The 15868-nt window shown below is 34.5% G+C and overlaps 1 protein-coding gene across 30 annotated transcripts in view; it reads right to left on the bottom strand.

Annotated features, from left to right (window-relative positions):
• Window positions 1–15868, bottom strand: part of FIP1L1 (factor interacting with PAPOLA and CPSF1) — a 63913-nt gene that overhangs the window by 43996 nt on the left and 4049 nt on the right. For 11 of the 30 annotated variants that reach the window (XM_061192301.1, XM_061192303.1, XM_061192305.1 and 8 more), the window contains 7 exons: window positions 14661–14718; window positions 13451–13554; window positions 8792–8856; window positions 8139–8246; window positions 7313–7443; window positions 6953–7021; window positions 1009–1118 (listed from right to left, as the gene is read on the bottom strand). In XM_061192301.1, coding sequence (XP_061048284.1) covers window positions 1009–1118; window positions 6953–7021; window positions 7313–7443; window positions 8139–8246; window positions 8792–8856; window positions 13451–13554; window positions 14661–14718 — 645 coding nt within the window. Of the gene's footprint in view, window positions 1–1008; window positions 1119–6952; window positions 7022–7312; window positions 7444–8138; window positions 8250–8791; window positions 8857–13450; window positions 13555–14660; window positions 14719–15868 lie in introns of all 30 variants that reach the window. The other 19 variants (XM_061192307.1, XM_061192300.1, XM_061192285.1 and 16 more) reach the window with 4 other exon arrangements.

Raw genomic sequence — 15868 nt, 5'->3', positions numbered from 1 at the left:
TCCCTTCCACCCTCCCTATCCCATCCCTCTAGGTGGTCACAAAGCACCAAGCTGATCTCCCTGTGCTACGCAGCTGCTTTCCGCTCGCTATCTATTTTACATTTGGTAGTGTATATATGCATGACTAGAAATTGTTAAGAAGAGACAGTCAAAATCTGAGATGGCTTTATGATACTGAATTTTGGCTGAAAGTTTCAAAACTCTATTTTAGGGCTAAATTAGAAGTTTTCTTTCTGTATTCATATAGTATGAAATATCAGAATGACAAAACCAGGAAACTACATAAAATAAATTTAAGTAAGTAACACAAAAGGTAAATGATCTGGCTGAGAACTAGTAATAGTTGAGTTACTGACTTGTTTCAGGCTCACAGAAATAACTGGTTTAAGTCATCTTTAACCCAAGATTAAACTGCTGACATAAAACTTCCCTAGTCTTGGCTTATCCTTTACCATTTTCCTGGTAATGGGCTAATCACTTGTTATGTTTAAGTTAAAAGGACATTTGCCAACATCTTTGCCTCTTACAGTTGGTACCGTGTAGAACTCAAAGTTAGGTATTATCACAACAAACCAAAGAAAGAAAAGAAAATGATTTTAATTTGAAAAATTTCTCAGGCTGAAATTTCTACAACCTCTTTTACTAAAATCAGTGAAACATCTTTAGGCCAGTATATCTAGACTTAGGAAGTTCAATAATTCTTTATGTAAGAATAATAAGCACAGAAAACAGCGCGACCATTGTTGTCACCACCTGCCTTGAATGTGAGATTGTTGTGTCTTTATATATACATGTAACTATATTCCATTGTTCATTTCTTGCTTACCTAGATTTTTTTAGATGAAATAGCACCCAGAAGAGTTTTTCACAAAGAATTCATTCTGTACCAAAACCAAGTAGAATGTTCCAGTTTTTTGGTATATCATTCAGAGTTTTTATACTTCATATAGCACTAAAGGTGAAGATACCGATGCCTTCAATAAACTGAATCATCAATATCTCACTAACCTGCTTGGTGGGAGTCCAGTCTTGAACAAAGAAGGAGGAGAAGTAAACTCAGCTTTTGTAGATGGAAGCGCTGTTTCCTTCTCTGAATTTCCAGTTCTTCCCTGCTGTACCTTAAAAAAAAGGGTTATTAGCTTGTTTAATTCAACGGAACACTCAAACCTAATACAGTAAAGATGTTAAAATAAATTCATAACATTTGATTTGAAATTAAATATGAAGAATGCTTCGTTGCCCAGTATATAATAAAATTAAACTTATTTTAGAACAGCATTAGGTGAAAGGCACCAAAGGTGGATTATGGGACCAAAATGTTCCCAACTAGTAAAAAGTTCAAATTAATGTCACTTATAAGTCCAATAAACTATAACTCTTAAGGACTTTCATAAATTCTCTCAGACCACTATAAATAAGTCCAAGATACTCAGTTAAGACTCCATGTTTCAGAGTTCAAGAAAGGCCTTGAAGAATTCAGTACACCCAGAAGCCTGAAGTCAGTCATCTGTCTCCTTAATCCCTCTTCTCACTCTTTATGTTCACTTTCAAGCCAGTTATCTACTTACTTCATAATTTCTCCCATATTTGCCCATCCTTTGTGCTCCTGCCAGATCCTTTGAAGTATGGTCCAGTCATATTCCTTTAGACTGGTGAAAATCTTCTTTATGCTCTTTTGCTTTTATACTCACCTTCCTATCTTAAAAATCGTCATTAATTTATTAAATTTAAATAAAGTTCAAGTTGCCCTATACTTAAATAACATCACTATATCTTAGGCCCTATTTAAATTCTACTGCCCCTGTTCAGTCTAAATTCAGCATCACTCTCCTTCCCTATGAGGCAAAGGCCAAGAGAATTCAGACACCTTGACTCTGATACATTCAAACCACTGATTCAATTCCAGAAACCATCTACCTCTCAAATAAACATTATGTGGAACTCATTTTCAAATAAAATATTAATGTTAATACTAATTATATGAGGGATGATGAGGATCAGCACTAAGACAATGAGGATAGAAAGAAAGAAATAGATTTGTTAGACATTTTGACGGTAAAACTGACCGAATGTGGTGACAGGGGAAATAAACAAGATTTATTCATCAAACATTTACTGAATATCTATTATGTACTGGAAACTGAGACCACAGAGAGAAATACAACAAAATTCCAGACTGTGGGAAAAGACAGACACAAACCACCAAAGCAATACAACAACTGTTACGAAAAATATATCCCTGGGATAAAAGATACTATGAGAACACAGAAGAAGAAATGCACTATTCTTCCTGGGGATGTCAGGAATACTCAGAGTTGACACTATGGTCTCAACTGTTCCCCTGAGCTCCAATAATTTATACCCAGCTTCTCACATGTCTTCTAAGCATCTCAAACTTACATGGCCAAAATAAAGCTACTGATTTCCCGCTATCCCCCAATCTGATCCTCTCCAAGTCTTCTTCCTATGAGTAAATGGCACTGAGTTGCTCAAGAAAATAAAAACAAAAACAAAAAAAACCTAGCAATGATCCAAGACATATGAACAACCAATGTCAACTTTACCTTGACAATATATACCAAATTCAACCACTTATCATTCGGTCCACTCCTAAAACTCAGGTCAAACCCACCACCACATCTCATCTGTTCTATTACACCGTCTCTCTGCTTTGATCTTACCTCTCTAAAATCCATCCTCTGTACACAGCCAAAGCAATCTTATTAAAAATGTAAATCAGCTCATGTCTCTCCCCTGCTCAAAATTCTCCAATAGCTTTCCGATGCAAACAGAATAAAACCTAAACTTATCATGGCCTACAAGGATTTATGGTATGGGCCCTGCCTACCTCTCCAACTTTGTTTTCCTCTATTCGTCCCCAACTTACCTTAACTATGCCCAGTCACAATGGCCTTTCTTCTTGTTCTTTTTAACAGATAAGTTCCTCCTTTATGAGGGCTTTTGCACTAGATGTTCATTCTGCTTTAAAAGATCATCATGGCTCAAGTATTGTTCAAATGTCTCCTTGAAGTGGCCAATTCCAATCTCTATCATATTATCTCTATCATATCATTTTGCATTTTCTTCATAGAATTTCTCACATTATCTTAAGTCCTCTTACTTATTTTATGTTTATTGTCTGCCTGCTGCCACTATAAAATAGGATCTCTGAAGACATGGATGGTGTCCAGTTCAAATCTGTATCCTAAGTGCCTAAATACATTGCCTGGCATGTAATGAGTGCTCAAATATATTTGCTATTTGATTGGCTTTGGGATTCAGCTTTAAATGTCACTTCTTTAAAGTCTTTCATAGAACATGGAGTTTATATAATTTTTGGCACGATTATCTAATTACTACCTATCTTTCCCATTAAGTCAGATAAACTCTTAAGACCACAAAGTCTATGTCTATAATGCTTACCTCCCCTCTCCACCCAAACCTAAGACACTTCCTGGCATAGACAATGCTCAATTAAAAGTTAGGATCTGGAGAGCAACTGGAACCCTAATACTGGAGCAGAGCAGCAAATCTGGTCTCACAGAAAGGGAGCTCTACTGGGCACCAGAAGGCCTGGATTCTAGTCTCCGCTCTTGAGGCTTTGAGAAAGTCTTTAATCCTTCTATCCCTATTATCAAATACCAGTAATAACTACTCAGTCTATTTCACCAAGCTCTTGTGATGATCAGGTGAGATAACGGGAAACCACTTTATAAACATGGGGTATTAATGTTATTCTGCCAAAAACTACATAAACATGAATATCTCTGGAAAGGCAATTTAAAGAAAGTAATAAAGATAAAATAATATGTTAAATCTTAAAAATAAACAAACATGTAAGTAAACAAATAAATAATAAAAATTGGGAAGGAGGAAGGGAGAAGGGTTGGAAAGAAGTAGAATGAGGGGCAAGAGATTATAAATTAAAGAGTATTTACAATAGGGGAAAAAGTGAGAAAAGGAATCAGGAAGACATGGTACATTTTCAAACATGTAAAAATTGCTTGTGTTTCCTAACTTAGTTTTCTTTTCTTGTTAATTTCTTCATAATATACTCATTATAGTAAACAATTCTGAAAATCTTCACCATTTTAGCAACCCTCCTAATCAACCTCCATTATCATTATCACTTTGTCTTCAGATGTTGCACTCAGCATTACATAGACTCAAAATTTGTTTAATCACAACATAATGAGATTATTTTTTCCACATGATCTAATAGTTTAAGAAATGACTGTAAGACATTATGACTGATTTTATAAAAACAAATGATCAGATTTTTACTCAAATTATGCTGAAACTTAATTATTTTGTAAAATTTCCTTCAACTGCCCTTCATAGCATTATTTATAGAAGTTTAATACTACAAAATAATATCTAAAAAGAAGTTATTGTGAAACACCCAAATAATGGATTATGCAACTATTTATAAAGTGTTATTTATCAAAAACCTTTAATAACCTAGGAAAACATTTACATGTTAAGATGAAAAAAGAAAAAATAGAAAATCACATAAATTATTTATTACAATTTTGTTTCAACCCACAAGAACAAAAAGACTGGGAAGGCAACAAAAGTTAGGACTTTGAAAGCAGATGAAAAAATAGTAATTGAGCAGACCAAAGAATCTGAATCCTAAGTCAGCAATGAGAAAGAAAAGACATATTGATTTTCACAGCAAGACCCGCAAAGATTCAGGAATTGACAACTCTAGCTCCCAGAACATTTCAAGCAGCCAAGTATAAATATAAACCCTCTAGGCAGGATACTAGAATGTCTTCTCTGAAAACTCAGATTATCACAAAAAGAAAAAACAAAAAGATGAAAAACAAAGATAAAGATACTGACATCAGAGACTGTGAGAGATCTCTCATCTACTCCAACTCTCCTTTAATGCTATCTGGTTTTGTTCACATTGCTCTCTCTGCCTACAATGTTCTATACTCCCGTCTCCTACTAATGAAAACTCACTCATTTTTCACTTATCACATCCCATTTGAATCCTTCTAGACTCTGCAATGCAGGATAACCCACTCTCTCCTCTGAACTCCCTACTGCATTTTGTCAATACACCAACATAACACTTGTCACAATACATCATGGTTATCAGTTCACATGTACACATCACTCAGATCATGAGCTCCTTGAATACAAAGACCCTCTTTTACTGTAGCATCTAGCACAGTGCTGGGCACACTGAAGGTACTCAGATACATCAAGAAAGCTGGGCAAGCTTTTTTCCTTCTATCTCTTTCTCACCAATCCTAATGATTATAGTTCAAATGGTAGATAAGTGGACAAGAGCTTGGACTTTCTCCAACCACACCATACACTGCTGCCAGAATACTGTTACTCTAAGTCACTCTCCTGATCACTAACAGGCAGCAATTCCTCCAATTCATCTTTCTGGTTGCTAGGCTTTCTAAAATTAAACCACACTCTACAAAGCCATGTCTTCTGTTCTTCTCCAGAAAGAACTCTCTGATCCAATAAAGCTGATTTCTTAAATAATTTGACTATACCTGTCGAATTCAAGTCCTTATTCATTCAGAATTAAATAAATCAGAATGGAACAATGACCTCCTCTCACATGATCAAAAGAAGCGTCAAAATAATTTTTCAGTAGACTGTATGTATATAACTTATTCTCAGTCGCTACCTTCAATAAGAGACCAGACTCTAGGAGTTTCTTTTTATCCTTTAGTTTTAGAAGTTTACTGCAAAAAGACAAAGTATAGAGGAGCTGGCAGTTTAAAAAGGCAGTTCTCATTTCTGTTGGAAGCAAATTAAAAGCACCATTGCAAACAAACTATTTCCTCATCAAGATAACTTTTCTAATTATTCATTGCAATCATGAAAAACAATATATTCCATGTCTCAATAAGTAGATATCACCAAAAAGAACTTGATGACCATTTAAAATAAGATAGACATCATCACACACTTTCAAAATATTTACAGCAGAACAAGAACCAAATACTTACCCAAAGTAGGATGTAAATTAAAATTAAATTCTCTATACAGAACTGTGTCCAGCAGAGCGGCTACATCTGCGGATATAGCACATGCATTGCATGAGGCAGTATTTTGGTGGACAGGGCTGTAGCCCCAAACGGGACACAGAGAAGTTCCTGCCCACAAAAGTTCCCTGGGTATATAACCCGATCTAAAAGTCACTCCCAGTCTTCATCCCAGTGTCACTCAACACAAGAATCAAGAATTAAGAATTAAGGTAAAGGAAGAAGAGTTTACAATCAGATTTTGAAAAAAGTTTGTAGGTTGCTGTGTATCACACAAGTATGAAAATATATTATTATTCTTAGGACTGATCCTAAGGAATGGAGAAGCCAGAAGTCAGACTTGATACCCAAGTGGTATCAACCTGCAAGTCCCTCATTAAACCTACTCCTTTTAATATTAATTTAAAAACTCAATGACTTTATCCTAATTTTGTTGAGTCTTTCTTGGCGACTGTCAAAGAACACCTAAGATTCTTGAGACATCTTAAACTGCAGAAGACATTACACCAAAGATTTCAGTCTCATACAGATAATAAGCAGTATGTCATCTACCTTACCATTTTTTAACAGAAAATTAGGACAAATAAGTCTCCAATTCTGATAAAGATTATAGCAGAATCTACAATGAGTGCTTAGCCTGTTGGCATGAACTTTTATATCCTACAAGCAAACACACACTTGACTCAAAATAAAATCACAACATATAGCAAGAATAGTTTTACTTTGCATTTGTTAGTATAATAGGCTATAATTCACATGCTTGCAAAAGTGGAGATAAAACAACAATCAGCAAATTTGTAAGTCACCAGGAAGCTGAAGGTTTGGAAAAAAGGTAGCTATTTCCACTTTAATCTTGTCCCTCGAGTAGTGGTATGGGAGCAGACTCAAGAACAAAAAATGAGAGCAACCAAGGATAATTTACTAAAATTCACCTTAAAAAGATTGAATCTGCCATCTTGGATCTCTGCACCTGGTGTAACTTCCATAGTACAGTCTTCGGCCTAAGTTAAATAACATATTCCCCATTAAGATACCACATAATTTTTAATTGATAGGCCACATAAAGACAAACCAGCTGTGGCTAGACTGTGAATTGAAACTAAAAACATCAGATAATCATTAATATGAAACTCTGAAAGGGAAGGAAGGGAAAAAAAACAAACACGGTAAAATGGAATTTTTAAACTATCATATAGCATTTAACCACCTTTATAGGGAAAAACTGATGTATTTAGGGAGCAAAACTGGGATGGTAGAAAAGCCTGGGGTATTTTGGAATATTTACTAATTACCGTAATTTTATTTGTAGTAGAGGTAACTGGTATAACTTCCAGTCCCATTCGTATCCTCTTTTGTTTTTCACAGTAAGCTTTCCAGGTATCTTCATTAAACCCATAATTAAAATAATCAGAAAGATCAGCACCTAAAGATAAAACACACTTTCAGTGTACAAATATTTCAATTCTATTTTTATGCAGCACATAAAATATAATAAACTGTAAAAATAAATTTAGAGTTCTATTAGTCTCATCTTCTAATTTTACCAATTCTCCCAATTACTACCATAAAGCAACAGGACTATACAAATTTTTGATCAAAATTACTCCCTTTAGAAATGGCATTATAGGGTAAGCTGGGACAAGGTGAGAGAGTGGCACAGACATATATACACTACCAAATGTAACATAGCTAGCTAGTGGGAAGCAGCCGCATAGCACAGGGAGATCAGCTCATGCTCTGTGACCACCTAGAGGGGTGAGATAGGGAGGGTGAGAGGGAGGGAGATGCAAGAGGGAAGAGATAAGGGGACATATGTATATGTATAACTGATTCACTTTGTTATAAAGCAGAAACACACCATTGCAAAGCAATTATACTCCAATAAAGATGTTAAAAAAAAAATTGGCATTATAATAAAACAATATGCAAGTCTACTTTTATACAATGCTAGGCCACCTGTAAGATTTAATAATACAGGTTCATTATTACTCATGTGCTTAAGATAATGAAAATTACATTTAAAAAATAATATTCTAAATTGATGCTGAAAAAAAACTTTTCTAATAATTGTTTAGACTAAAAATCTTCTGAAACTGATATAATCCACAATAATCTTACCAGGTTTACGCCATGGTTTATCTTCAAAAGAATCCAAATCTACCTCTAAAAGTGGCACTCCATTAATGCTTCCAGGTGCATCAAGATCTACTCCTTTGACTTTCGTTCCTACTTTAGAAAATTACAAAATGGTGAAGGAACTATATTAATAAGAAGCTGAGAGATACCACAGACAAACAGAAAACAATGACACCTTTTTACTACTATTAGCACTAAATATGGCCAAGATTCCAAACAGAGTAGTAATGGTTACCACAAATAAAAAGTGAGGTCAAAGTTTATGGTGTAGCTATAAGATAAAATAGAGAGATTAGAGACTTTTTGTTTATAATAAGGGATTCCTGTACCAAGAAGTTAACTTCCATGTTTTACATCATTGTCTTTGTACAGTCTGTGAGCTGTAAGAAAGGGTTGTAGAACCAAAAAACAACGGCAACAACAAAAAAAAACCACACACACATGACAGGAACCATGTGACCCACACAGCCTAAACTATTCATTATCTAGCCATTTATAGAAAAGTGTCCATTCTATGATATATGGTCAAACACTGCTCTTTTTAATTGAGCTGTAATAGCTATTAAAATCTATTCATGACCTATTCAGATATATGCCCTATTTTCTATTGATGCAACTGCAAATACAAATTTTACCTGTAGTTCCATAAACTCTTCCTCCTGTCTTGATGTTAAGATTTACAGGTGCTGTACCATAACTCCTAAAAGCAAAATTAAAAAAATTATCCTGAGATGCTTAAACAAAAGCAGCAATATGTTCAATATGTACACATAAATTATATACCCACATATTAACTAGATAGACTGACACTAACTCAAACATTTTAGAAAATGTTTTAAACTAATTTAAAAAGTCTGTCACTTGCTTAATAAAAGATAAAAACAAATATTTTTTAAAAGTCTGACTAATTTTCCATCTCAAAAACGTACCTGCGATTAACTCAATATCCCACTCTAACAAACTTTCAAGAAATTTGGCTGGGAAGGGAAGAATAGTTTATATGCCTTGTTTTCACTTCCTTGCCTCCCAGTCATCCAACTGGACTTGTGAAAACTCACAGCTTCTGGTCTGCCTAACAATTTCCATCTTTTGTCTCCAATGTATTAAATTTATGAGACCTAGGTTATTCTGCTTAAAAAAATAAGGATATATTCAATAAAATATTCAAATAATTGTATAAAGATCCACTACTATAAATGCAAGAAGTATGAAGGAGCCTAAAATAAATTGGTATTGTCAAGTTGTACTATCATTACCAACTTGAAAGGTTTAATCATCTCATTGACTAATTCTCTAATAAATGCTTAAGCTCCAACAATACATCACATATAGTTCTAAGCCAAGGAGAGAAAATGAGGAGCTGGACAAATATGGTTCCTGCCCCATGATGCTTACATTTCAACAAGCTAAATTCAGCAGAGCCGAAGCACTTTGAGATATCTATATATGATGTACGAAAGTCCTAGCTGTTTGAAAGTCAAAATACAAAAACCAAGGACTGTCTCCAAATGGTCCTCTTACAGAACTGCTAAAGGATAAACCAAAACAGTATTTATAAAAGGTTTACCATAGTTCATTAAATGAACTTCTTTGCTTCCCACCCAGTTACTTTCCTTCCTTCCCCATTCTGCCCTTTAAAACATTACTTTTCTTTTTTAATGCCTCCAAGCCTTCACATTCATTTTGTGTAAAGAACCTTAGCTGTCTGGAAAATTGCACTTAAGTAAATCTGATACTGTTCAATAGCACCCACCATGAGGTCTCAGGATTCTCTAGGGGCTAGATCCTATATACTTGGATGTCTACAAAAACTTAAAAATAAATGTATCAAAAAATTTTATCTTAACCTGCTCCTCCCACCTGACCCATATTTGGTAATACACTGCTATATATACACTGAACTACTCTAGAAAGCTCCAAGTCACTGAATCCTTTGTCTCCCTTTCCATCTACAACCAACCCATTACCCATGTTATTTCCATTTATTATTCACTCAAATATATCGAATTCTTCCATCTATCCCTATATTACTGCTGCTGGTTTAGTTTGGACTACCATCCCATCTGGATGATTACTTCAAATCTATTAACTAAGTTCTATCTAGTCCATCTCAACTACTACTGCTAGAGTTATATTTTCAAACAGTGTGCCCTGCCTAAAAACCTTTAAGGGCTCTATGATGACACAGCAAAAACATCCTAACTCCCCTCTTCTGTGGTTTCAAGCGTCCTCTCTCATCTACCTTATCCTCCAGTCTTGTTGTTCGTCTAAGTCATGCCTCCACTACATCTACGTAGTTTCCTCTGCCAAAATCATCAGTTCCTCTTCCTTCTGTCTCGAGAATTATTCAAACAAATTCATATATTACCTCCTCTAGGATCTTCTCTTCAACAGACTTTTAGCAACTGTCCTCTCAAAGCTTTCAAATCACCCTGTACATGTTTCTATTCAAGCACTTACACTGCAAGGAAAGTATCTGCTCACATGTCTATCTTCCTCACTACTTTTGATAAATAAGGACAGTTGATATTCCCATCATCAATTATTAGAGTGCCAAACAAACTGCCTTTAAAAAGTGTTAATGAATGAGCGGCTGAATTTCAAAGATACAGCTAAGAAACCACTCCTCTATACAAGGTAAATTATTCCTACCCTAAGATTTGATTTTCCTCATACCTTACTTACAGATACAATAAACTCTGTAACAAAAGTATGTCACCTAAAAAAAATTCTAGTCTTTACCTTCTAACGCCTTATAATAAACCAAATTAGTATTGTTCCTTGAAAACAATTTGCTCTTTAAATTTGCCTCTGAAATGCTGTGCACAAAGTAAATATTCATCAAATTTTATTTTCTCCCTGGCTTTCTTTCAGTTTTCAATGGATATATCTTGAGATATTAAGGTTAAACAAGCTTTATACGCTTCAGACAGATCTGTAACTTACTTTGAAATGCATAAAAAATACAAAATAAGGGGACTTCTCTGGTGGCACAGTGGTTAAGACTCCGCGCTCCCAACGCAGGGGGCCCTGGTTCGATCCCTGGTCAGGGAACTAGATCCCACATGCAAGCCGCAACTAAGTCTTCGCGTCCCACAACTAAGGAGCCCATGTGCCACAACTAAGAAGCCGGCAAGCCGCAACTAAGACCCAGCACAACTAACTAACTAACTAAATAAATAAAAATTTTTAAAAATACGAAATAAAAAGGATGGATTGATGAGTGGGTGGAGGCATGGAGATAGGTAGGTAGGTAGATAGACAGATAGGTGATAAAGCAAACACAGCAAAATGTAAATTGTATAATCCAGGTGATGAGTAAATAAATGGGTGTTCACATCAATTCCTTAAACTTCGAGTGTTTGAAAATTTTCATAATCAAATGTTGAGAAAAAAAGTTCAAAGATAATTGTGTTAACACGCAGTCAATTTAGTGAATAAACACTTACTAAATACTTACTATATTTAAGGCAATGTAAGGAATAGGAAAATTCATAAACCACTCAAAGAATTTAGAATCTAAAGGTAATAAACACGTGCAAACATAATTCAATCCATGAAACTGGAAATTGTTATAAGAAATAAAGTTCAGATAAAGTACTATGGGAGCCTATATGTATTTAATATTTGCATGCAAGCCCCACCCCAAAATTGGTCATATTAATAAAAAGTAATCACCATTTGCTTTAATTGTTCTGTACTTGAAAATACAAATAATTTTATATTAAATATAAGTATTTACTAAACATGCAATTGATTATTATAGTATTATGTTAAAGTGTTCCTTCTGCATAATGCAGACGGATAAAGGCCTATTAGCATAAAGGCTTACTAATATCATAGCTCAACACTAATTATTTACTGTAAGTGGGGATGAGGAGAACATCAAGAGTTATCCTAACTTGAATAATTTAGTCTCTTCTCAAACCTGCTCCCTAAAAAAGTTGCTAGGGTCTTAAAATTACATCAGCAGTCATTATTATAATGCAAAACTGATTATGACAACTGAATTACCTTTAAGCTTCTTGAAATAACTTTTGAAAAAATTTCTCTACTTTAGAAATAAAATATTCAAAAGGATTTATGTATATATTGGTTCATTTCAGATAAGGCTGCTTAATGAACTATAGTGCAATTAATGAAAAGTTGACTTTATATTCCCAACGCACTAGTACCACATCATACATCCAATCTGAAAAGAATAGAGAAAACATCAACTCATATTCTACCACCATAACAAAATCACAATCTGTACTTTATTCCCTCCCAATCTTTCTGTAAGATTCTTTATGTGCTCAAGGAGTCAATGACAGTCCATTCACTTGATCCAGCTTTACACACTATAAAACTTTGAGACAACCTATTGGCATAAATAGCATACAGGATAATTAACCACTTGAAAAATACACTATGAAAAGCAAAAAGAAATACTTTTGATATTGTTTTTATCGGACAAAAAAATTAAAAACCTAAACTGAACTCTGCATAAGTAATAAAATGTAAGAACAATATAGATGTAAACAGCAATTTAAGGTTTTCTAATTCTAATTAAAGAATCTGGGGACTTCCCTGGTGGTCCAGTGGTTAAGAATCCGCCTTCCAATGCAAGGGATGCAGGTTGGATCCCTGGTAGGGGAACTAAGATCCCACATGCCACAGGGCAACTAAGCCCCGTGCACCGCTACTGAGCCCGCACGCTGCAACTAGAGAAGCCCTCGCTCCAAAACTAGAGAAGCCCACGCGCTGCAACGAAGAGCCCATGTGCCACAACGAAAGATCCCGCGTGCCGCAACTAAGACCTAACGCAGCCAAATAAACAAATAAATTTTTTTTTAAAAATAATCTGTATCACTCAATTCATTTGTAAAAACACTTCAATATCAGGAATCAAAAACTGCTGCTTCCACGTAACTTTACCTAATTAACTTTATGTTTAAGAAAAAAATATTTTCATGGTGAAATTCCTTTTAGTCATGAGATATATTAATACTTGACATATAACACTGTATTAATTTTAGGTAAACAACATAATGATTTGATATATATATAAACTGCCAAAATGATTACAATAAGTTTAGTTAACATCCATCACCAAAGATAGTTACAAATATATTTTTCTTGTGTCAACAGATTTTACCTACGTCTTAGCAACTCATCACGTGAAATTTTAACGAGTTCTTTCATATCATGGTAAGATGAAAAAATGTAAAAACACTGGAATCAACCACTAACTGTTTGATATAGACACACTACCTTTGATTTAAGCACACAGTTGTTACTTGAAAATAACTTACCCATACTGTGGTGCGCCCGTTTTAATGTCTCCTATAGTGACATGAACGTCATCCTCATCATCATCACTGTCGCTATCACTATCGTCTTCAGTCTCTGTCACTTTCTATATCAACATAAACAACCACAAAATACACTCAATAATCCATTTCAATGTCTGATATGAATAACTGAAAAGGTAACCATTTTGTATTTTTTGAGCTAATTCTAGAGGAAAAAGTTATAGTGCTACTACCTACTTCAACTCATTTACAACTTTGATGTTTTGCATGATAAAAAGGGATAAGAATGTGAAGTAAAACCTTTTTTCAACATTGTCTTTTTGTAAATAACACATGTATTTTTTCCTACTATTTATAACTGCTCCTCTTGCAAAAAGGATCTAAGGCAATGTACTAAAATACCTAGAAGATAAATTTTTTAAAAATATTTGAGGAATTCTTAGCAAAAAGAACATGAAGAGGAAAACAACTAATTTTAAGAGTCACAGTGTCACCGTTAAAAGCACCAAATAGTTAAAAAGCAGCTCACTTATTCTTGACATTCATGTACACATAGAAAAGGCCCTGCATGCAAATGATTGAGGGAATACTTTGTTTCTATGAGTAAAAGTAGGGACATTTATGAAGGCTTTATTTTGGCTCTAAAAGGCTGTTCTGTGCTTAGTCACATAATAGAAAATTTAAAAAGTAGATCACCAAGGCTAAATACTTTTTTGTATACAAGTTCAAGCTTGCAGAATAACAATTTCCTTCTTTTTACAGGATTAAAACGTTAAAATACTCATGGGACCAATGATTTGTTCACCCTCCAAAACATCACTTTTAACAGGCATGAGGTCAGACTGTCACTTATATAAAAAATAATTTTTGCTAAAAAACTTGACAAACTTGGGTTGAAAGACTCAATGTTTGCTTTGAAAACCAGGCTCACTATGATCTATCTAATTGACCTATGACCACTGGGTTCCTTGGTAGCAATAAACATCAAGCCTTTGCACATGCCCCATTTCATCTGAACTCTCCTCCCACTATTTCTTCTCATGGTTACACTTTTTTGACGGCACCAGATGACACAGGAGATATAAAAGGGGCCCGATCATGCAAAATACTGGCAGTCATGTTAAATTTTGGTTTTCTTCCTAAGTGAACGGGAAGCTATTGATAAAGATTTTAAACAGATAAGTAACCAGATCTCAAAGCCTTATGTTACCGGTTTAGGTACGCCATTTTCAGGAGTTTCATCTTCAATTCCCGATGGAGGATTAGCACTACAAACAACAAAAATAAGTACACAACTGGTATTACTTTACTGAAGTACAGACGGAGCATACTAGTATTTTTAATCTATGTCTGATAGTTTCCTGAAATTACTGTCTCCACCAGAGATGAAAAAAGATGGTAAAAACTGCCTGTCCTATTCTGCTATTCCTAATGCTCTACATAAAACGTGTACACTCAACACTGGAAGTAGAACGGAATTGCCTCCACAATTTGTTAATGATGCCAAATTTGCATTTTGACAGTGGGGTAAAATTTGAGTTTTTACATTTTTAAACTATGCATCATACTTAATCAATTTTATTTATCCTAAAACTACACTGAACTTCAAGGTACTCTAGGAATTGCCAAGGGCTATGTAACACACACAGTTTCCTCTTTTCCCTGGTGCCCAAGGAACTCAGATGTGTGGTATGATGACGTTAACTCAGTACTGAGTTAACACACATGCTTCTTCCTAGTTTTCTGTTTTATCAGTCTTATTGGATATATGTCCTTTGTTGTATTAAAAACAAATTTTAAAATTTTAAAAAAAGTTTATTTTCACGTAAGAATGCCTTCCAATTTGACACTAAGGAGCTCCAGACCTAATTTTGATGCATTAAAAAATAATTACTTTTTTAAAGCCAGTTAATACTTGAATTTGCCCTGATACAACAAAATTGACATATAACAATAAACACTTATTTTCAAGAGACTCAAGCATATGGCCATTAGCCATGAAATAAAACTTCTAGTACCACGGTGCAATTGGTTCCTTAAATTTTTAATAATTATGAGTTTGAAAGTGGGAATTAACCATTAACCTCATTTTGTAGATAAAGAAATTGAAATACAAGGCAACTGACAATTATTTAGTAGCATTTCTAGGAAAACTGTCCAGATGTTGATGTAGTTCAAAGCTCTTTTCACTGGGTTTCTGCTAATCTCTTCTAAACTTCACTTTTTGTCAAGCAGTTTCTATATAAACCAATTTAATCTCTATAGTGGTATTCTGTAACACAATCTCCAAACAAAGCAAAATGAAGGACAAAACCTGAGAACTTATCTGTTAAATTTTCATAGTTCTACTGCCTGACCCCCCCCCAAAAAATTGCAATTATAATTATTCAGTACATTTCTCAGATATAAGTTGAGCTT

The sequence above is a fragment of the Eubalaena glacialis genome, chromosome 5 (genome assembly GCF_028564815.1).
Source record: "Eubalaena glacialis isolate mEubGla1 chromosome 5, mEubGla1.1.hap2.+ XY, whole genome shotgun sequence".
Classification (NCBI taxonomy): domain Eukaryota; kingdom Metazoa; phylum Chordata; class Mammalia; order Artiodactyla; family Balaenidae; genus Eubalaena; species Eubalaena glacialis.
This window is presented reverse-complemented; position numbering and strand designations above follow the sequence as displayed.